Source organism: Parasteatoda tepidariorum, chromosome 5, assembly GCF_043381705.1.
Source record: "Parasteatoda tepidariorum isolate YZ-2023 chromosome 5, CAS_Ptep_4.0, whole genome shotgun sequence".
NCBI classification, from domain to species: domain Eukaryota; kingdom Metazoa; phylum Arthropoda; class Arachnida; order Araneae; family Theridiidae; genus Parasteatoda; species Parasteatoda tepidariorum.
The window spans coordinates 6,914,282-6,937,212 of NC_092208.1; the positions used below are offsets into that span (position 1 = coordinate 6,914,282).

Consider the following 22,931-nt stretch of genomic DNA (forward strand, 5'->3'; position numbering starts at 1 on the left):
ATATATATATATATATCAAAAAGAAGCATCTTAATGAAAGAAAATTTATAATGTTTAAACAAAAAAACAAATTAAAAGTAATTTTATTGCTTTCAGACGTTCCTAACCTTATTTTGCTATCTGTAATGTTGTCAGTGTGGAAGTTATTTATTATCATTCAACCTACTTTATTATATTAACGTGATAATGATGATTAGTTCTTGAAGATTTTTCCCTTTTTCTTTCCCGAAGGAAGCTGCTGTGTTTTGTTTTGAGAAGAGATGCGCGGAGAAACTTCACAAACCGAAGAGACGAGAAACAATCACAGAGATTCTCCGATTCAGTGTCCGACAACTGGACAGATTCAAGCATCCCAAAATGCTCACACTCTATCATCCCATAGAAGAATCAAGGTAAGTCTTCACACCACTCGATTCTGTGAAAGCTGCAAAATCAGTTTCACATTTTATTTGCCGTGCAGTTAAAATTTATTAAATATTACAAAATATATTTTTTATTTTAAAATAATTATTAAAAAAAAAAAAAAACTAAAAAAAGTTGCTATCGCCCTATTACGGTCGCTGGTTACCCCTTGGTGAAATGCTTTTTCTTTCTGGACTGTCTCCGTTAAGCATTTCAAGTCATGGTTCGCAAAAACTGTCTCAATGGATGTTTGTCGTAGGATTGGCTTTCAAATCCTGCCTATATACGTGTTTCAAGATGTCGCAAAATACTTTTAATTCTTCAGCATTCATGTTTATATTAAAATCACCGTCAAGCCAGTCATTATACGTTAATGATAAAAATAAAATATAAAAATACTTTAAAATTATTATTATGTAAATACATTAAGAATGCCTGCTAAAGAAAATAAAAATAAAAACAGCAGCGGTCGCCCTAGTAACGCATGCGCACTGTTTACTATTACACTTGAAAGTGTGGACGCCATCAATTCCAAGCAAAGACGCATTTTGCAAATGGGTAATATAAAATTAAATATTGTAAGTAATATAATAATACATACATTACAGGCAGGTAGGTACTTTATTTACATCGCATTAGAGCTGCACAATGGGCCATTGGCGACGGTCTTTGCTTGGAATTGATGGCGTCCACACTTTCAAGTGTAATAGTAAACAGTGCGCATGCGTTACTAGGGCGACCGCTGCTGTTTTTATTTTTATTTTCTTTAGCAGGCATTCTTATCCCATAGGATGATCATCCTATCAGATCATCCTATGGAAAGTATCCCATAGGATGATCTGAAGACCTGATATCGCAATTTTGAATCCTCTGTAGAGGGGATGGTTCCAGTGTTTTGGTAGCCCGACTACCTAAGCGCGAAGTCGAATACTTTACGGTAGAACAGTTTAAGGAGGAGCGATACTACGTACCCTCGGTCCCTACGCAAGCTGATCAAAGTGGTCACTCAGCCGCTTACTGACCGCAGCCAGTGATGCTTGACTTATATATTTTACTAGGAACCGTCTCTTTACAATCAGTCCACTGCGGGACACATAAATTATAAAAACATAAATATTACAAAATATAAATATATATTTATTAAATATTATAATGTAGTATTGTAAGGACGCAAGAGGATGGAAGGAAACACCATCAAGAAGAGCTCAGTATTTTAATTATACATTCACACATCCATTTTACAATAACGATATAACATTGACTAAAAAAAAGAAAGTAACTTACAGTTTAACCCAAACTGACTGGGGTAAAACGGGAACCTGGGAAGATTCTTGCGTCATCTCACTTGGTAAGAATCAGAACGATGACTATTGTTTGTGTTTGTACGGATAGAGAGGTAGCGCCATCTGTTGCTGCGAATTAACTATCCGTTACAGTATTAAAAATTATTTATTAATTATCTATTCATTTAAAAAATCGTTTTCGTGGCATTTGCTTAAAGCTTTTACCGATTTTTAAATTTATATTAAAGTAAAAGGAAAAATGCATTCTGAATTGCTTTTGCTTTTATGATAAGGATTTTTACGTAATCGAGAACTAAGGTTTAAAGTACTCTTTTCTTATAATTTGCTTGTTTGTCGTCTGAAACTATCTGTAAATATAAATTATATTTTGTGAATTATGCCACATCATGCATAAAAATAATATCGAAAAACAAATTTCTGAAACGTGTGTTTGTTTTTAGAAGGAATTTGCAAAAATAGCTAATTTTTTTTGTTGAAATGAATAGAAATAATATCGAGGAAAAAAAAAACAATTTTCGAAATTGCTTGTTTGTTGTCAGAATCTATTTGTTAAAATAAGCAATTTTTTGCGAAATATGATGCATCGCGTATGAAAATAATATCGGGGAAAAAAAATTTCTATTCCACGTGATTGCTGTCAGACGAAACATGTAAGAATAATTAATTATTTTGTGAAAAATGGGACATCAGGTGCTGAAATAATATCGGAAAAACAAATTCACAATGCTATAAATTAAAGAAAATTCCCATAATTTATTTTTATTATTTCATTTTGTATAGTATTGTAAAGGCCTTAAATCATTCTTATACTTTAATTACACTATGGTCAGGGAAAGCCTAGTCGGTAAGGAGCTGGGTCCATGTCCGAGAGTCCGTGAGTTCGATCCCCGCCGACCGAAGACTCCCCGTGTAGTAAATGGTGACTGATGCACGTTAAATCTGTCGAGTCGCAAAGTCCTCCATGTTCCCATAACAAATCAATACTTCTGGGGGTACTGAATTGGAGTTTGATCATTCTCTGATTCAGGTCAAAATTACAATCTGTTAATGAATGAACAGATGAATGAATGGATCCACCCTTGAAATGGTTGTGACGTATGGGTGTGGCAGAAGTCGAATTCTGGGCCATATATGGCACCAATGGAAAACAAGAACAATCGCACCCTTCTGCCTTCAAAGGCATAAGAAAGAAGAAGAATTACACGATGATTCAGTTCGATGAAATATAATCCTTATGGAGATATGACTCATTTTAACACCTTATTAAGATTAAATTGAATTTTAAACATTTATTTTTATCAATATATTTTGTATTATGCGTTGTAGAAGCCTTAAATCATTTGTATACTGAATCACACTATGTTTCAGTTTGTTAAAATATAGTTCATATGGAGATATTGATTTATTTTAACACTTTATTAAGATTAAAGAGAATTTGGAACACGGTTTAATTTTTATACCTTATTTATATTGCAGTAAATTGAAAGTAATATTGTTTTTATATAGAGATTGCGGAAAGAAAAATTAATCTTTCTCTAGAAAAAGTTGAGAAAATTATCACCGAAAATTTGAAATACCGTATATTACGGTGTCGACCCCCTATTTTTGACTACGTTATAGCGAATATCTGGTATGTCGGGCATGCAAGTCGACGGCTGAGAAAACCAAGTAAAAAAAAATTAAAGTTAAAAGACATAAATTATGTCTGTAAAATTGTTTCACGTTAAAAATTCTGACCAAAAGAGGTGAAACAGCTGTTATAGACGTCAGTTAATACTAGACGAGGATTCAAAGTTGAATTTCGTTGGTTGAGGTGATTTGTGTGGAGAATCCATTGCAGAATGGGATCTGTAAAACTGATAACGTTATTAAATCCGACGCAGATGATGTTCTTCAATTTTTAAATTTGTATCTTTGTCTTAAAAGATTTCATTGCGTTTCGTAATATTCTTGAATAAATTATCTTAAGTTCTCTTCTGAACTTTACTTAAAGTATTATTTTTAAAAAAATAATCTTTATATATATAAAGAAAATTTGATAAGATAATTCTCAAAATTAATTGTACATAGCATATTAAAAGTCGTTTTTGAAGGAGGTAAATTGATTTAAAAATATTCAGAATTCATTGTTTATAATGCAACAATATTTAACGATCGACTTTATTATCGGTGTATCGACCCATTAATTTTTGTAAAATTTTAGACTTTTGAGAAGACGAATTGTAGAATTAATTATATTTATTTGTCTTTAGTTATTCAAAAATTTCAGAAAAGCGACAAAATATGTAAACTACTCATCTTACATAAGTAACGGACACGTAATTGTAGAAACTCCCCTTCATCATTTTTAAATTAAAAAAAACTTCGTTAGTATAAATTAAACCACTTATTTCATGCAATAACCAGCGATACATTTAATAGCTTATAACTAATTTGCGGTTTCTAATCTGCAGCTCCTTAGTCTCATAAATTTTGTGTGCAACACAGAAAAAAAAATCGACGAATCAAGATTTCTAAGAAACATACCTTTGATGAGGTCATTTTGTTGTATCAAAGCAACCCGCATTTGCGTTACGAGGGGAAGAAAATCACAAAGCTTCCCCTTGGTAAGTTTATTTTGCTTTATTTTATAACCTTCGTTGAACAGCTGACCCAATTTTGAGTTTACGACTACCGATGTTCAACTCCGTAACCTTGTAATTAATCCAGAATTAAGTATTGGGAGACATTTTGCCTTCTAGGATTACTTTTTGATTGTACTAACCCTCATTTGCGTTACTTGGAGAGGGAAACAACGAAAGCCTCCCTCGGTTAGCCTAATGGCAAGGGGACTCTAACTCATGGATCCGTCTACCACTGAGGATATTTTACTTCAACACTATGGTCAGTGCGAGCCGGGTGCGGAATTCGTATCGACCTGCCATCGCTGGAATTCTTCCCGATTTACCTCATTGGAAGAACGCTCTATCTTCTGCACCACCACCGCTCCTCTTGGTTAGTTTGTCGCCAATGGGACTTTTCATGATCTGTCTACCAAACATGATATTTTATCGTTAAACGCAGATCAGAATGAATCGATTAGCAGTGATTCAACTAATAAAAACTATTGTTACGTAAATTTCACATGCTTACGAGACTGGGCATTTTTAAAGCATTAAATGTCACATGCACATTACTCTGAGTCTTGTTAAATTAACTTAAGATCTCATATACATCTGATATTTGTTATAATAAATACAATTCAAAGTAACAATATTATCATACAGCTAGTTACAATGCTATTAAATTATTCAATTTCATGTAAAAAATAAATACCCTTGATTATTATAATAACGATTTACACATATCATTGAAATACATCAAATATATCATTTTATCTTTAGTTAAGCCGCTAAAAGCTTTTTAGCTCATATTTTTCAAAATTATTCTTATTCTTATTATTATAAAAAAGATAATAAAAGAAAGAAAAAAAAAGGATTTGCTTATTGAAAAGCATGTCTTTTTATATTAAAAATATTAGAAGTATTAAATTTATACAAATTTATTTAAATTAGATTTATGAATAGAATTTCATGCATAAAAGAACATTCCTCGGAGGTAAAAACGTCGACATTCTTCTGATTGAAATCTTGCACCGAAACTTCTGAGAAAATTTAGTTTGTCCTTATAAAAGCCCCCAAACAAAGCCGGGAGTGAAAGCTAATTAAAGCCATAAAAGCTTTGTAATACAGAGCTGCCCATTGTTATATTGACAAAATCCTTGCGGGCTCTTTTCACAACGAGAAATCAAAACCTTTAAGCAAACTTTTCAAGTTATATTTACAGCAAAGATTAAGAATGAAATTTCAACTATCTGAAAATTTGGTTTTATGTATTTCAATGAAGGTTTTACGCTTTAATAACTATATCCAATAATCTCAAGCAGGATATAAAATTATTTCTTAACTTGTATATTTTGTAATTGTGTATTTCTTAAAGTGCATTGAAGGAAATTAAGAGAATTTGCAGACTTGGTCGATTATCTCTAGAACTACTGTACCAATTTTAATGTAATTTGCTATGTACATACATTGATACAATACAAAACAAATAATTATTCAACAATTGTAATACACATGCATGATCATAGTAACACTCGTTGGAGTAGGAAGGTATGAAACATTTGTTGCAGAATAAACAAAAACAAAAAAAAAACAGTGCGTGGAGTCCCTCCGCACGGAAGAAGTTAAACTTCGTAACCTGAGACGTTTATTGTAAAAGAATCAGCAGTCGTAGAAGGATCACTAGTTCTATTCAACGACTCTTTTTCCTGCTCCGCTCGCTTCCGTGCTCTGTAATAGCGGTAATATTGGGTATAATATGAAAAAAGCACAACTACTTCCACTTAGTAAGAATAACATTTACCATGACGCAATGCTAAATTCTATGCCACTATCCACATAAATCAATTATTAATCAAAAATCGAATATCAATTACTTTTCTTTATAATGCAATAAAATCTGGCGAGCAGCTATTTAAACGATCAAACACTTCGTTTGTTTATTTGTGGCTTGAAGTTAGGCTCGCAGAAAATGCCGTTCATGGGTTAAATTTAGTAGGAATAACACAACCTGTGACGTAGGCTATAGTATACCCAAATTGTGCATTTTCCCTCCGTGGACCTATTGAACCAGTGGAAGTGCTTGTGGTTGCCTCATCGTCTCGACATGGAAAATGTATTTGTAGTAATAATGTATGTGAATGTGTCATAATGTAATTTCAAAAGAGAAAACCTAACAATCAATTGATATTCACAGGAGACGTACCTTACATAACCTTAAATCCGTGGGATTGTTTTCACTCATTTTTTACAATTGTTATCCACTAAATTTGAAAATAAAAAATACTATTCTATTAAATTATATGTGTATCAAATCAAACTAAAAAAAATATACATAGAAAAACAATACTTTTATGACTTTTATTATTTTTATGCTAGTGAGAACCAAAACAATATGGAAATGAATGAGGGAAAACTGGATCCTACCACGTGATTTCCCGGCCAATAAAAATGTAGCGTTAAACGTTTAACGCAACCTTGTTGGAAGTCGCATAAGAAGTATAACTTCAAAAAAATGGGTTAATGGGGGTATGGTCCCCTCTTACAGATATACAGGCCTTGTAGTGTGGTTTCATACTTGAAATAAAGCATTTTATCATTCCCTGTGACAATTAGCCTGAATTGTCCTGTGGCAATTTCATACCTACCGACTCAAACGAGTGTTACGCATGATCATGTATTACAATAGTTGAATGGTTATTTGTTTTATATTGTATCAACCGGTCAATTTTCATTAAAATCGGTGCAGGAGTTCTAAAGATAATCGACCAATTCTGCCAATTCTCTTGATTTCTTCTACCAGTGTAGTTGAAAATCTGTTGTAGATTTCCGAATGCGCGAAACTTGCTTGTTGCTATATCAGGCTATTTTTTAAAAGACACCTTTGCTTGTTTAAATATAGAATAATTGAATAATATTTTTCTGTTTAATATTTGGCTACATATAATTGTAGACACATATAGACGCTACATATAGATATTATCAAATATAAATATAGATTGTCTTAAAAAATGAATGCAGTTTTATTGAATTGCTGATTTAATTGAAAGCCAAGAACCCTTTATTTGCATATAGATAAAATTTAATCTGGATCAGAAGGACTAACTTCTACTCTGGGTAACTAGACACTATTGCATCTATGATAAAGAACAGACACAAAAGAACACCCAATTGTTAGAAGAAAAAAAATTTCTGGATTGTTCAACTATTCTATAAAACTCAACATGGAATATCCAATTAAAATGAGGTTCTTATGAAACCTACGGGTGAGAATAAAGAGTACGTATTGGAGTACGTACAAAGCGTACGCAGAACTGGCTGTAATGCCAACTAAATCTCTGCTGGAATGCAGTGGCGTTTATTCCGACTAGTAACAGTACATGACAGAGAACGCTTATTGCCTGGCAATCCCGAAATGTAGCCATGTGGTGTCACACGCTATAGTAGTAATGGAGTGGTCTATTTGATTTTAAGTTATATTGTGCTTTGGTTTGGTGATCACATTATACCAAAAACTGATTACGTTTGGCCACTTATTTTAGCTAAATTTTCGACTTTTTTTATTATCGGAGGGCTTTTTGAGGGAACTAATCCGCATTTGCGTTACATGGAGAGAAAACCACGTAAACCTCCCACCTAGCCTGGAGGTAAGGGAACTCTAACCTATGATACGTCTACCACTGAGGATATTTTACGTCAGCACTGCGGTTGGTTAAAGCAGGATGAGGATTTCATATCGACCAGCCATCGCTGGAATTCGAACCCGGTTCACATCATTTGAAGGCGAAAGCTGTTGCCCCTGAGCCATCGCGGCTCTGTTAGACCGGTTTCGTTAAAATTTTGGATTTTGTCACTTAAATTACTCAGTATTAAATGATGGGAAAATTAGCCTGTCTTACAGCTCAAAAAATTTTCGCCTTTTTTCAAAGAAATATCAAAAATAGTAAGTAATTGTTTCTTATTAAAAATTGTTTTGCCTGTTGTTGTTGTTACTTATCTCCAAAGATCTGACGACGTCAGACCAGATCCATAAATTCGTTGACTGGAAAAGAGTCGGAAACAAGGAGAGGAGAAGTGTAAATTTCTTCCCGAAGAAGTCCCAAGAAGCTTAAAATATGTTCAGCTGAAGGCTGTTGTTGGTGGCATTTTGGGCAAGGAGGGTAGGATTTACTATCCTGAAAAAAAGTAAGACATTTTAGATGTCTACTGGCAAGGCATGGAAGAATCAACGACTGTCCCGTTATCCTGAAACCCTATACCAATTATGAGTGGGAGGCACTGGCCAAATCCTCCTATTTAAGTTCTCCATCAGAGAAAAAAGTTCTAGGTAGGTAAGTTCATCGGATGCGGAAGTTGGCAGGCTGCAACCGTCCTTTGCTGGACAGTCTGCCTTCTCGTTACCAAATGGATAAACATGGGATGGGATCCACTGGAAATGAATATCACGTTGAAGTGAGATGCATACATAAATATTTCACTTACATATTTTTGAGAAGTGAGATGCACTTCAACTTGTGAAGGATAGATATACCTATCCTATCACCAATATAGATCCAATTATTAAGATGTTCCATTGAACTTTGGCTATCCCTCAGAATTCAGAGATTTCCACAATCATTTTTCCTCAGAATGGCTTCAAGTCCCGCATCCACTGCCAGTAATTCACTTCTAAAAAGTTTTTTGCCTGTAATTATCTTTAGTGAAATGTATTTATAATTATCAAAAAATAGTAAATATGATTCGCTTCATAAATTTTTCAAAGTTGGACGCGATAGAGGCACACATTTTTGACCCCTCTCCGGACTAAACTAAAAAGATTTAGCCTACTTCCCCGTATTTTGACAATCGAAATTCCTAATCCGTCATCGAAAAGCAGGTATATTTGTTCAGTAATTGTGCGCTTACGTGTACGCTAGATTAATAGCTACAACTAATGCCAGCAAAATAAGGTTTGTTTTCACTCTACAAAAACCTTTTAATGTAAACCTTAAAAGTTTTGTAATATGGTTTGTACGTGTAGATCTTCTAACCTTAAAACGAGATCTGTGACTATCTTCTCTATTCTACGCACATTACCCTAATCCAAAACCTTGCAAAATAACCTTCTATATAAAAACCTTAAATCGAGGTTGTCTTAGGGTTTTCAAGCGTGAAAAAATCCTTTCATAAAGCTTGGTTCGAGGGGGAAATAATCTAGGTAATTATAAGGTTTCTTTTCGCAAAATCTTGTATGCTCAACTAAAATCCACCTTGTTATGAAATTTTAATGGACACTGCAATTTGATCCTATCGCTAGTGTGACATCATCTAAAACATCATTATGGACCTATATGAGAATACTTTTTAACAAAGCTTTGAAAAGTAATTTTTAATCCTTTTAGAGGAATTGCTTTAAACTGCAATATTTTTGTTCTATTAAAAAAAAGGTTTTTAGTACAAGCATTTCAGTGACAATAGAAAGAAAATTCCGACCACAAGGTTGCTGTAAGGTTACATGTGTTTATACGCTAGTTCTCTAAACATTCACAACACAAAAAAAGATGACTGGAACTTTAAATTATCATCACTTTTATTTTTCGGAGATTGTTTCACTCCTTACACATAGCACTCACATAGGCACACTGCCTCTCGTTCCACACTAATTAATTTCTCTCTAGGGGGCGCTACAACACAATACTCTCTCTAACACTCAACAACATGCTTTCTAGGAATTCAGCATATTTGAGCTCAATACTGTCTTTAAAATTGGTTTATTACTTGAAAATCCGATTTTTATAACAAAAACTTATTCTCGATGATGTCTTTTAGTCAACAGGACCTAAGACACACTAAATATTGCACATCATGCGAGAGTTATTCGACATAAAATAAACGATGAAACTGAAATAAAGTTTCCATCGAATCAAAATTTTAGTTTCATTTGAAGTAAAATTCATTAATACTTTTTAAAATTCATTTTAAAACTAAAAAAAAATGAATACTAACATGTTTTTCTAAGTACATATATACGATTCATTAATAATATAACTATGCAGTTTTTTTATACTTCCAACGAATTATCGTTCTTTTTCACCGAGGATTTATTAAATCAAGGTCATTTCGAAATTTTCAAGGATGTAATATCATTTTCAAGTACTTCTAGGGGCCCTTGAAAATCAAAATGAAATTCAAGTACTTTTCAAGGCCGCGGGAACCCTGGTTATGGGAACATGGAGGACTTTGTAACCCAACAGATTTAACACGGGGAGGGGGGAGACTTTGGCCAAAGGGGATCGAATCGACAACCTCTTGGACATGAACCTACCATGCCTTACCAACCTATCTCGGCCTTCTAATGCTATTTGTCAATACCACAAAGCCTGCTTGGTGGAACTAAGCAGATTTAAGGCAGATGGTGTATTTCTTGTAGTTAAGTGGTGCCATCAATTGCCAAGAGTTTGACTTCAGCCCCACACACTATAGAGGGCGGACCCATTTATTCATCCACAGATCGTAATTTCGACCTGAATCAGAGAATGATCTATCCCCAATTTGGTACCAGCAGAGGTATAAATTTGTTATGGGAACTTGGAAGACTTAGTTACTCGTCAGATTTAATGTGCCCCAGTACTATTTACCCCACAGGGAGTTTTGGGACAGCAAGGATCGAACTCAAGACCACTTGTGTTATGACAAATATGAAATTCATATTAAATGACTTATTTTATTCTTAAGCTTGACTAATTATGATTTAAATTTTATAAAGATTTTTTTTAATCATTAAAACAGTTTCAAACTTTTTACTGAAGTTAAAAAAAAGTATTAATGGACTATTTCCCTTTGGGGAATAATTTATCACGAAATGGTAACGTTTTGAGGAAAATTATCCCCAATTATGCATTAATGCATTTTAAGTGATTCGTTTACAAATATCATTTATTTTACTTAATTTAGTTATTTTTTTCCCTTTTCATATTATTTATCATTTATTTTATTTATAAATAGGAGGAAAGGAAAATAGGTTTATGTGTACTTGATAACGGTATTTATTTTAAGCATTTTAGTTTATTTATATATTAACATAACAAAATAGAATAACGTAGAAGCATAACGTAACAGAATAATGGGAGTAGCATAAAATATAAAATGGCGTAGAATACTACATACCAAAGTATATAAACGTTGGTTAAAAGCAAAAATATACTTAAAATCTCGGTCAGTATATTTTAAATTGGCATGTAACTTACTGCCCTTGTTTATCTTAAGTTATAAATATAAATAATTAATTAACTTCAATTAATTTAAAATGACATTATTTTCTTAGTCCAATTTAATGCTTCAAAAGGCATCATTACACTTTTAATTGTTAAAAATTAAAAGATTTGTCTTCATTCGTAGACCGATTTCGCATCGTTTACCTTTTAATTTAGTCTTTAATCTTAGAAATTATTTTTAAAAAAATATGTACTGAAAGACGGGAATGAATATTAACACGGAATGGAATATAACGGCATCTTCGCAAAGAACTCGATCACTTATTTTAGTTATTAGCGTAAAACATCTCGCCATAAATGTAGGTTGCAATTCAATTAACTCCTAACATAATTTTACTCTAGTTTGTGATGCATTTGCGAACAAAAACAGTTCAGTTTTTAAGAATTAAGAAAACGGGGAATGTTCTTGTGAATCAATATGCTTTTATGATTCTCCTCTTTCCCATTTTATTAGATTTTGAGGTTCTGTGCTAAATAAAATATGGCTCAGAGAAAGCGTCACTCATGAAATTTAATTTTTCTTCTCAACATTCTCCAGCGAAGAACCTTTTAAGTGATGATTTTAAATTCACTTGAGTTTCATGACGTGCTTTCAGTTTATCAAGTGCATTTTTAAATTTATTATACGTTTTTGTTTTAGTAATATAAAAATAAACTATATATTTTTCGTGATATATTTTATAAATTTATAACATATATAAAATTTATATTGCATAAATGCAAGGATTATTTTTAATCACGCCCCTTTCATTGAGTGACAGAACTTCCTATAGGATACCTACAAGTGACGTAGTGAGGGTATCTCATCCTGATTGGTTGCTGAAACGGGGCATTTGTTTACGTTAGCAACTGTTCTTTCCATCCCAGATAGCAAAATAAGGTTTATTTTAGCTCAGTAAAAACCTTTTAATGTAAACCTAGAAGGATTTTTAATGCGGTTTACGTGTAAACCTCCTAACCTTAAAGCGAGATCTGTGACCATTTGCTCTATTCCACGCACATTACCCTAATCCAAGACCTTGGAAAATAACCTTCTATATAAAAACCTTAAATCGTGGTGGTTTTCAAGCGTGAAAAAATCCTTTCATAAAGCTAGTCTCGAGGTGAAAATAATCTTAAATCAAGGTCATTATAAGGTTTCTTTCCGCAACGTCATGTATGCTCAACTAAAAACCACCTTTTCTTGAAATACTAATGGACAATGCAATTTGATCCCATCTCTAGTGTGACGCCATTTATAGACTTTTCAGTACAAACATTTTCGTGGCAATAAAAATAAAATTCCTAGACAAGGTTGTCGTATGCTTTCAGTGATTCTGTTTCGGGTTAGCCAAACCCTTCAAGTAACAATTCTCTTAAGTGACTCGTTCTATAGTCTTAAGCAAAGATACTATCTCAAAGATTTCAATTCTTTTGCTATATATATTTACACAGAGACATAACACAAAGTCAGGCACGAAGTCACGTGGAGCATAAACAAACTAATTATGCATCGAAGTTGCCAGGTGCACGAAACAAAAATATATCACGGTTACATTAAAATGCATGAACAAATAATAAATCTAAGTTAAGTAAAAGAAGTAGACAAGAAAGAATTATATCTGAACTAATTAAATGTGCGATACTGCTCTGTGTTTATATAACTTATCGTTAATTAACATTCTAACTTACGTAGAGAAACTTAGCTCGACTTTAACACGCCATTTTGCTTCTGCTGACGCCATCTACTGACGTCATAGATCACATGTGTGGGTATACTTGGTTTTCTTCTGCTTGAAGTGCAAGTGCCCAGTTGGAATGTCAAATAATTGCTGTAGAATTAGTTTTATATTTTATAACAGTCGTAGAACAGCCGATCCAATTTCGGGTTTACGACTAATAATGTTCAACTCCGTAGTCTTGAAATTTTGAGCCCAACCTAGAAAGCAAGGAAACTCCTTGATTAAGTATTGGGAGAAATTTGCCTTCGTGTATGGCTTTTTAACGGAACTGACCCGCATTTGCGTTACGTGGAGAGAAAAAAACTCGAAAACCTCCCACGGTTAACCTAACGGTAAGGAGACTCTAACCTATGATCCGTTTATCACTGAGGATATTTAACGTTTCCGGGTGAGTAACTCGTATCGACCAACCATCACTGGGATTCGAATCCGGTTCACCTCACAGGGAGGCGAACGCATTATCTCCTGAGCTACTGTAGAAGTTGTTTTCAATAACACCAATTTATACAAACTAATCTATATTATATAAAACGCTAATACGTATGTATCAATAAAACAGATGATATTTCTTTTCTCGCGTTGGCAACAGTTTTCATTTTTAATTAATGGGTTTCGGCGCGCAAGAGCACGTAGTGAGCATCATATGGCTAATCTATATTATATAAAACGCTAATACGCTTTAATTGATTGGCTTCGGCGCGCAAGAGCACGTAGTGACCATATCATATGTCTAATCGGGTGAATTCTCACCGAATTATCAAAAAAATTCTCACAAAATTATCTTCATCGAAGCCGATGCTTTACATCCGGCGCTCAGTACTATTTCATATTGTTTTACAACGCATGGTTTTAGCCTTCTGGTGGGAAAGACTTTAAAACAAAACTTACAACAGTCACTTTTCTCAACAACTGAAATTTAGAATAGTGTGATTAAGAAAAATATGTGAACTGTTTGCAATTTCAAATTAATATTGAAATGCACAGGTTTAGAATTTTCTACAGTGAAAAGTTTTCGGAACTTCAGTGTTCAAAAAAGTATACAAAAGCTAGACGTTAAGAACGTATCCAGTGAGCGAGCAAAGCGAGCATTTCGGATTGCGAAGCAATCCGAAATGAACTGCGAAAGCAGTTCCGGCGGTTGGCGAGCGGCAGCGAGCAGGGGGCGTAGCCTCCTTGTTTTTAATAAAGCATCTAATAATAAGCTTGTTAATAAAGCACCCGTATCAACTTACAGAAATATTTTTTATCGTACGCACACATCGAGGAAACAAGAACTTTTCAATCTGTGAGGAAAAAAATAGCAGGCATTTTTCTTTGGACATTAACATTATTTTATGTTAAATATCTGAGTAATATAATAATTAATTATCTATGTAATAATGTTGACTACTCAAAAAATGTCATATACAACTTTTTAAACGCATTTGATTATTAAAAAAGAATTATTTTTACGAAGTTAGTTCACTAAACCTCCATTAAACACATTATCTCAGTTTCAGAGAAACCAGAATTGACACTCTTATTCTTTGCGTCAAATGGCTTTTCATTGGACTACAAAAGTCGGACATGCGTAAACGAGGCAACGAGAGAGTGATAAAACGGTCACTTTATAGTTTTCGGGGGAACTTTTCAAGCCCATAATGTATTGTACGATGGTCAACGAAATAGGTTGTAAAGGTGCCGCGAAATTGTCTTCATAAACGTTTAAATGACCTATCTTTCTTCTTTTTAATCGATAAAAAATCCAGTTGTTGGGAAAATAAGTAAAAAAAATATTTTTATGTTTAAAAATGAGAATTTGTTTTTTTTTTTTAGAATTATTGTATTGGCAAATATTTTGCTAGATTTTTGGACTAAAATTGATTATAGATTTCTGAACATTTTAGTCAGGCATATCTCTACATTCGAGTCATATGTATAGTCATGCAAAATAATAATAAAAAAAATTCACTTTGATTTTCAATCTTTGCTCTACTGCAAAGTTTCCCCTAACTTTAAAATAACCCTTTTTAAACATTTTTTAAAAAATAATAATTATTAAACTGGTTGTATTAATTTAAATAACAATGTTGCTTTATCCTTTTGCTTACGGTTGGTATAGCATATGGACCACTTGTGATAGTACAACATGGTACATCGTAGGCAAAAGGGTTAATATGAATATCTAATTAATTGCGCCCCCCGTGTTATAATAAATAATTAAAAATGAAGAATTATTATTAATTAATGATGGAAATAAATTATATTTTAATAACATTAATTTATTTATGCGCGTTTTTTGGCTTATTTGCTATCAAATGGTGTGATGAAGACAACAATTGAAACTCTCATATATAGGCAGGCGGTGATCCAAAATACGGGAAACATGGTGAACAATGGCCAATATGATATGAAACCAAGAAAGTGCTATCCAACTAAAGAAAGTATTAACTTTAGTCAGTATCCAAGTCAAAATATTTGATGGTTTTCCATTGATGGGCCAACATAATCTTCATGGCAAGCATCAATAATTCCATCCTGAGCCATTATATTTTTTATGGTAACCAACATAAGTAACCATCACCACAATGAATTCGGTCTGATTTATGATGGTCCAACTTAAGAACAGTAACTTGTTTTGCTGGTTTTTGTTCATGTTGAACCATCAGAAATTTCCATCATAGTTTCTTAGAAATAAAATGTTAAAACGCTCATGAACCACCATCATCGTAAAATAGGAATTCGGACTGATGTTTGATGGACCAACATAAAGAAGAGATTATTTTGATGGTATATTCCTCAGAACCAACAAGAATAGCCATTAGACCATCACGGACCAGCACGGATCATCATGGATTGTCCATGAGAATCAAACTTATCTTGATTGTTAACCATCATGGTATTAAAGTAGCATTTTCCATCATGGAATGATGAAGTTTGTTGGTATATCAAAAACCATGACCATCATAGTATTAAAGTAGCATTTTCCATCGTGGAATGATGAAGTTTGTTGGTATATCAAAAACCATGACCATCATAGTATTAAAGTAGCATTTTCCATAATGGAATGATGAAGTTTGTTGGTATATCAAAAACCATGACCATCATAGTATTAAAGTAGCATTTTCCATCATGGAATGATGAAGTTTGTTGGTATATCAAAAACCATGACCATCATAGTATTAAAGTAGCATTTTCCATCATGGAATGATGAAGTTTGTTGGTATATCAAAAACCATGACCATCATAGTATTAAAGTAGCATTTTCCATCATGGAATGATGAAGTTTGTTGGTATATCAAAAACCATGACCATCATAGTATTAAAGTAGCATTTTCCATCATGGAATGATGAAGTTTGTTGGTATATCAAAAACCATGACCATCATAGTATTAAAGTAGCATTTTCCATCATGGAATGATGAAGTTTGTTGGTATATCAAAAACCATGACCATCATAGTATTAAAGTAGCATTTTCCATCATGGAATGATGAAGTTTGTTGGTATATCAAAAACCATGACCATCATAGTATTAAAGTAGCATTTTCCATCATGGAATGATGAAGTTTGTTGGTATATCAAAAACCATGACCATCATAGTATTAAAGTAGCATTTTCCATCATGGAATGATGAAGTTTGTTGGTATATCAAAAACCATGACCATCATAGTATTAAAGTAGCATTTTCCATCATGGAATGATGAAGTTTGTTGGTATATCAAAAACCATGACCATCATAGTATTAAAGTAGCATTTTCCATCATGGAATGATGAAGTTTGTTGGTATATCAAAAACCATGACCATCATAGTATTAAAGTAGCATTTTCCATCATGGAATGATGAAGTTTGTTGGTATATCAAAAACCATGACCATCATAGTATTAAAGTAGCATTTTCCATCATGGAATGATGAAGTTTGTTGGTATATCAAAAACCATGACCATCATAGTATTAAAGTAGCATTTTCCATCATGGAATGATGAAGTTTGTTGGTATATCAAAAACCATGACCATCATAGTATTAAAGTAGCATTTTCCATCATGGAATGATGAAGTTTGTTGGTATATCAAAAACCATGACCATCATAGTATTAAAGTAGCATTTTCCATCATGGAATGATGAAGTTTGTTGGTATATCAAAAACCATGACCATCATAGTATTAAAGTAGCATTTTCCATCATGGAATGATGAAGTTTGTTGGTATATCAAAAACCATGACCATCATAGTATTAAAGTAGCATTTTCCATCATGGAATGATGAAGTTTGTTGGTATATCAAAAACCATGACCATCATAGTATTAAAGTAGCATTTTCCATCATGGAATGATGAAGTTTGTTGGTATATCAAAAACCATGACCATCATAGTATTAAAGTAGCATTTTCCATCATGGAATGATGAAGTTTGTTGGTATATCAAAAACCATGACCATCATAGTATTAAAGTAGCATTTTCCATCATGGAATGATGAAGTTTGTTGGTATATCAAAAACCATGACCATCATAGTATTAAAGTAGCATTTTCCATCATGGAATGATGAAGTTTGTTGGTATATCAAAAACCATGACCATCATAGTATTAAAGTAGCATTTTCCATCATGGAATGATGAAGTTTGTTGGTATATCAAAAACCATGACCATCATAGTATTAAAGTAGCATTTTCCATCATGGAATGATGAAGTTTGTTGGTATATCAAAAACCATGACCATCATAGTATTAAAGTAGCATTTTCCATCATGGAATGATGAAGTTTGTTGGTATATCAAAAACCATGACCATCATAGTATTAAANCAATAAAAATGTAGTGTTAAACGTTTAACGCAACCTTGTTGGAAGTCGCATAAGAAGTATAACTTCAAAAAATATATCCTAGTTTTAAAAAAACTCTGTTAGGAATGCATTTTTTAAGTAAAAGGAAGCAATAAATTTAGTGCAGTTAAACGGATTAACTATTTTGAAAGAAACGAATAGTGTATCACATGTTTTCGTAATACATAAATTCGTTGAGTAAACACCATTTAAATGACAATTTACTTGAATTCGCCATGAAGGACTTTTGGAAAAATTATTCGTTTAGTAAACTTAATTTAATCGGCTTTAGATTATTTTGTTTTAGAAATTATTTTTCTGAGTTAAAAGCTGTGAGGGAATTAACGCCATATCTTTCTTATTTACAGAACCTTCCGTTCAAATAGAATTAGAATGTTCAATTTGTAATTAATACTAATCTCTCCCACTCTGATACCCAATCTCAAATTGAATACAATTAGCGCCACCTACAAATCCAAATGCGTTCAAATAGTTTCTTTTTTCTTTATCGTTTTCAAAAACTGTTTAAGCGTGAAAAGTTAGGAGGGAATATTCCTTCCTTGAAGCACTAATTATCGACGACGGCGCCAAATATAATGAGTAAAAGGATAACGTTTTCCCCTAGCAGAAATTCCCTTTTCCCCTTCAAACATCTCAAGGCAAGATTTCAAATCCGATGACAAGGTGACTTTAAAGTCTTCCCTAATGGTTGAAAGTAATTAATAGCAAGACTAGGGATTACGGTGTAATGAGGCTGTTGCTTGTGTCGTTGCGGAGAGGCTTTGATCCTTCAGAACAGAGGAATGCTATTGGAGGAAATGGAGCTGCTATCAAGTCATTTCGTTAATGGTTGTGTTTTAAAATTCTGATCAAATGAACTCCTTGACGGTAAAAAGAGAAAAACGTTCAGGAATTCTGATGTAACAAAAGCATGCTTTAATGAGATTACTTCAAATTTAACGAACGTATCAAAAGTTGAATCTGATTATTCCATGACAAATTCGTAAGAGTGACTAACTTAAATCCTATTGTGCGTCATACCTATATTTTTGTTTTCTTTTCGACGCTTGTTTGAATAAAACTTATAATAATAATGCTCGTCAAAATAAAAACCTGAAAGATAAAAATTGTAAGGGAGTTGCAGTGTTTTGCTTTATTTCAGTGTTGTCAAAGTCATCCTTATAATGAATTTTAAGTGTTAATCTCACCTTAAAACATCAACTCACCTTAGTACCTTAGTATAAACTCACCTTAAAACATTATCAGTGTATGTTCTGGGATAAATCAGTATGTCCTGGGTTAAATCAGTGTGTTCTGGTTTAAACATTTGTAATATAGTGTAAATTGAAAGATAGTTTATTATTCGGATCTGTGTTAAGGTCTGGTTTCTTAGGACAAGCGCCTTATCTGGACGTCAGCGGGACGTTGACGTAGAGCTGACGCCAAAAAAAATACTTTTTTGTTAGCTCAGCGTGAGCAGTCGGTCCAACGCAGACATTATCTCTCACTGTGCATGCGTTAATAACGTAAACAAATATTTATTTTGAATTTGTATTGATTTTGTTATTGTCGACCAGTGTTTTAGAGAACAAATAATGACTTTGTCCAAGAAGAAACACATTATAGCTGAGCTAAATGAAGAGTGCTATGTTTAATGAAGAAGCTATGTTTAATGTCAAAATCAAAATCTTTGCTGATTTCAATGTGCTGTTGGATGTTGTCCGCCATTGCTTCTGTGGTTAACGTCACGCTGTAATCCAACTGCAGTTGAGTTGGACGGCAATTGTAGTTCAAGATGAGAGTTCGATGACGTATACTATCAAACTCACAAATGGACCAATCAGAGGTTAGAGCTGATTTCCAGCTGACGGCGTCCTGTCCTAAGAAACCAAGCCTTAAGGGAGGGAAAAATTATCACCCTTAATAATAATTCGATCATACCATTTAGGATATAATTATCTTTTACACTTCTACGATTATTTCAGGTTTTTTTAAAAAAACACACAACATACGCACTTCAAAATAATATTTTTACATATCCTGCATGAAATGTAAAAAGAATTTTGGAATGCTCCTGGAGAATTCCAAAGTAAAGATTTTTTCATATCCTGCATGAAATGTAAAAAAGAATTTTGGAATGCTCCTGGAGAATTCTGTGCAGCCAATTTATACTTGATCCTGGAGTTTTCTTGTTTTCTGGATCAGGTTCAAAATTACTAGGTTACGGAGCTCAGCTGAAATCCACCTTATTGTCATGAAATTTTAATGGACAAAGCAATTTGATCCTATCGCTAGTCAGCTAAAACGTCGTTATGGACCTAAGTGACGACACTTTTTAAAAAAAGCTTTAAAAAATAATTTTTAATCCTTTTAGGATGAAAGGTTTGAAACTGCAATATTTTTGCTTTATTGAAAGAAAGGTTTTTAGCACAAACATTTTCGTGACAATAAAAAGAAAATTCCGACCACAAGGTTGCCGTAAGGTTACATGCTTTCTGGTATGAATACCTGAGTCATACTTATGAAGGTAATGTAAGCTGAAATATGACTCTTTACAACTCTTTATTTGTGATTATGTTGCTGAAATTGATCTTCTCAATAAGTGCGCGGATATTGAAAATCTAGAATAAAACTCAATTTCCCAATGAGGTAAAAAAAAATGCATTACAGACAGGTTCAAGGGCGCCGGCAGCGGGGTGCAAGGGGGTGCACTTGCACCCCCCTGGCTTTTAAACAAAAAGAAAAATTAAAGAGATACAGAAAAGCAATTTTGTTATAAAATGTTTTTCATTAAAAATATTTTTATTCAAAAATAAATAATTAGGTAATTATTGATACATAACAATTAAAAAATTGTTTAATCAAACAAGAATTGTAATCGTCTTGTTTGATGTATCTGTTTATAANGCTATATTTTTTAATTTCATTAAATAAAATATAAATAATATTACATTTTCTATTAGTTATTCAGTTTAACAAAGGTGTATAACACAAACTGACTTCTCACAACTTTAAAACTTCATCAACACAATAAATATCAATATTAAGCGTATACAAACACGTTAGTATACGAAACTACTGTTTGTAGTTATTTGTGTTTCAATACCAGCGCAATCAGTACAGTTTAACGAGGCAAAATTTGCAAGCACTAGAAATTTGTACTTTTTTTTAAATATCTTGTTAACAATGAAGAAATGCATGTTAAAAAAAATTAACAGATGGAGGTATATGTAATAACGAAACAAAATGTAATAACTGAATATTTTAAATTTTTTTTTTAGGGGGGGGGGTAGTTTGTTAGAGTGTTGCACCCCTTTTTATATCATTCTGTCGGCGCCCTTGGACAGGTTATCCTAGTTTACTTTAAAGTAAAACAATGTTTCTAAAGGTTTCTTTCACCCAAATTCTATGCAAAACTATAACTCTCATGGAATCACACCCGGGTGCAAAATAAGGTTTATTTAAACTCGGCAAAAGCCTTTAAATGTGAACCTAAAAAGGTTTGTTATGCGGTTTACGTGTAAACCCTCTATTCGTAAAACGACATCTGTGACCACCTAATCCAAAATCTTGGAAAACAACCTTCTATATAAAAACCTTAAATTGAGTTTGACTTAGGGTTTTCAAGCATGAAAAAATCCTTGAATAAAGCTAGCTAGTCTCAAGGTGAAAATAACCTTAAACCTAGGTTATTATAAGGTTTCTTTTCGCAAAGCCTTGTATGCTCAGCTAAAATCCACCTTGTCTTCACATTTTAATGGACAATGCAATTTGATCCTATCGCTAGTGTGACGTCATCTAAAACATCATTATGGACGTAAGTGTCAATATTTTTTAAAAAGCTTTAAAAAATAATTTTTAATCCTTTTAGGATGAAAGGTTTGAAACTGCAATATTTTTGCTTTATTGAAAAAGAGGTTTTTAGTACAAACATTTTCGTGACAATAAAAAGAAAATTCCGACCACAAGGTTGCCGTAAGGTTAGTTGCTTTCTGGGACACATTTGTGAATAAACACGTTCATATTTAAAACTACGATAAAACAGTATAAAAACACCATCCAAGCCCTTGTTTATGTCTTCTTTTTTTTCCTTCCAAAGTCCCTGTGGCGCAGGTTGAAGTCTCCCAAATCTCAAAATCTCTCCCGTTTTTGCATTCCATGTTTCCCAGAGTTGTGTTTTATGTATCCTTCCATGTACTCTTTTACTTGAAAGAGAATTGAAGAAGCCCCGGTGAATTCAGAATCTCTTTAAGTTCCTTCATCTTTGCATTTTTGTTATTAAATTTGAAAATGCTGTCATATATATATCGGCGTTTATGTGAATCGTGCTCTTTCATTGGCTCTCGAGAAGCGGTGCTAAAAAGAAACGTGTTACGTCAAAAGAATGTTTCGGAATATTTTTTTTTTTTATTCCTCCCAATCCCTTTCTCGCATTTTATTTTTCATTTAGAAGACAGTTTGTTTTTCGTTTTCTATTGATGGATTTTTCTTTTGAAGTTTGAAATTGTCTAAATTTACCATTTCTAGACAATAATAATAACTTTGTAAATCTGGAAGCTGTAATGTAATGAGTTGTTTATCATTGTGTCTCACTCTCCATAGAAAACATGTGAAAAATTACAGAACAACGAAAAAAGGGAAGTAAAAAAAAATAAAAATCCGGAAAATAAAAGTATAACCTTTTTATCAGCTCACACATTATATTCCCAAAAAGGAGTGCTTTCTAATATTGTATCAATATAGCCAAAGCAAATATATCTTATTGTTTTTCTTAGTTTTTTTTCTTCTCTTTTTGTCCTTTTTGTATTTATTTATTACGATATATATATATATATATAACATAAAAAGCTTCAATT

The 22,931-nt window shown here is 32.8% G+C and overlaps 1 protein-coding gene across 1 annotated transcript in view; it reads left to right on the forward strand.

The window, feature by feature from the left end:
• LOC107453616 (SCY1-like protein 2) overlaps window positions 1–22,931 on the forward strand; it is a 466,439-nt gene that overhangs the window by 233,016 nt on the left and 210,492 nt on the right. Inside the window, exon 3 of the mRNA XM_071180877.1 lies at window positions 232–392. Within this exon, the coding sequence (XP_071036978.1) occupies window positions 232–392 (161 nt within the window). The remainder of the gene's footprint in view (window positions 1–231; window positions 393–22,931) is intronic.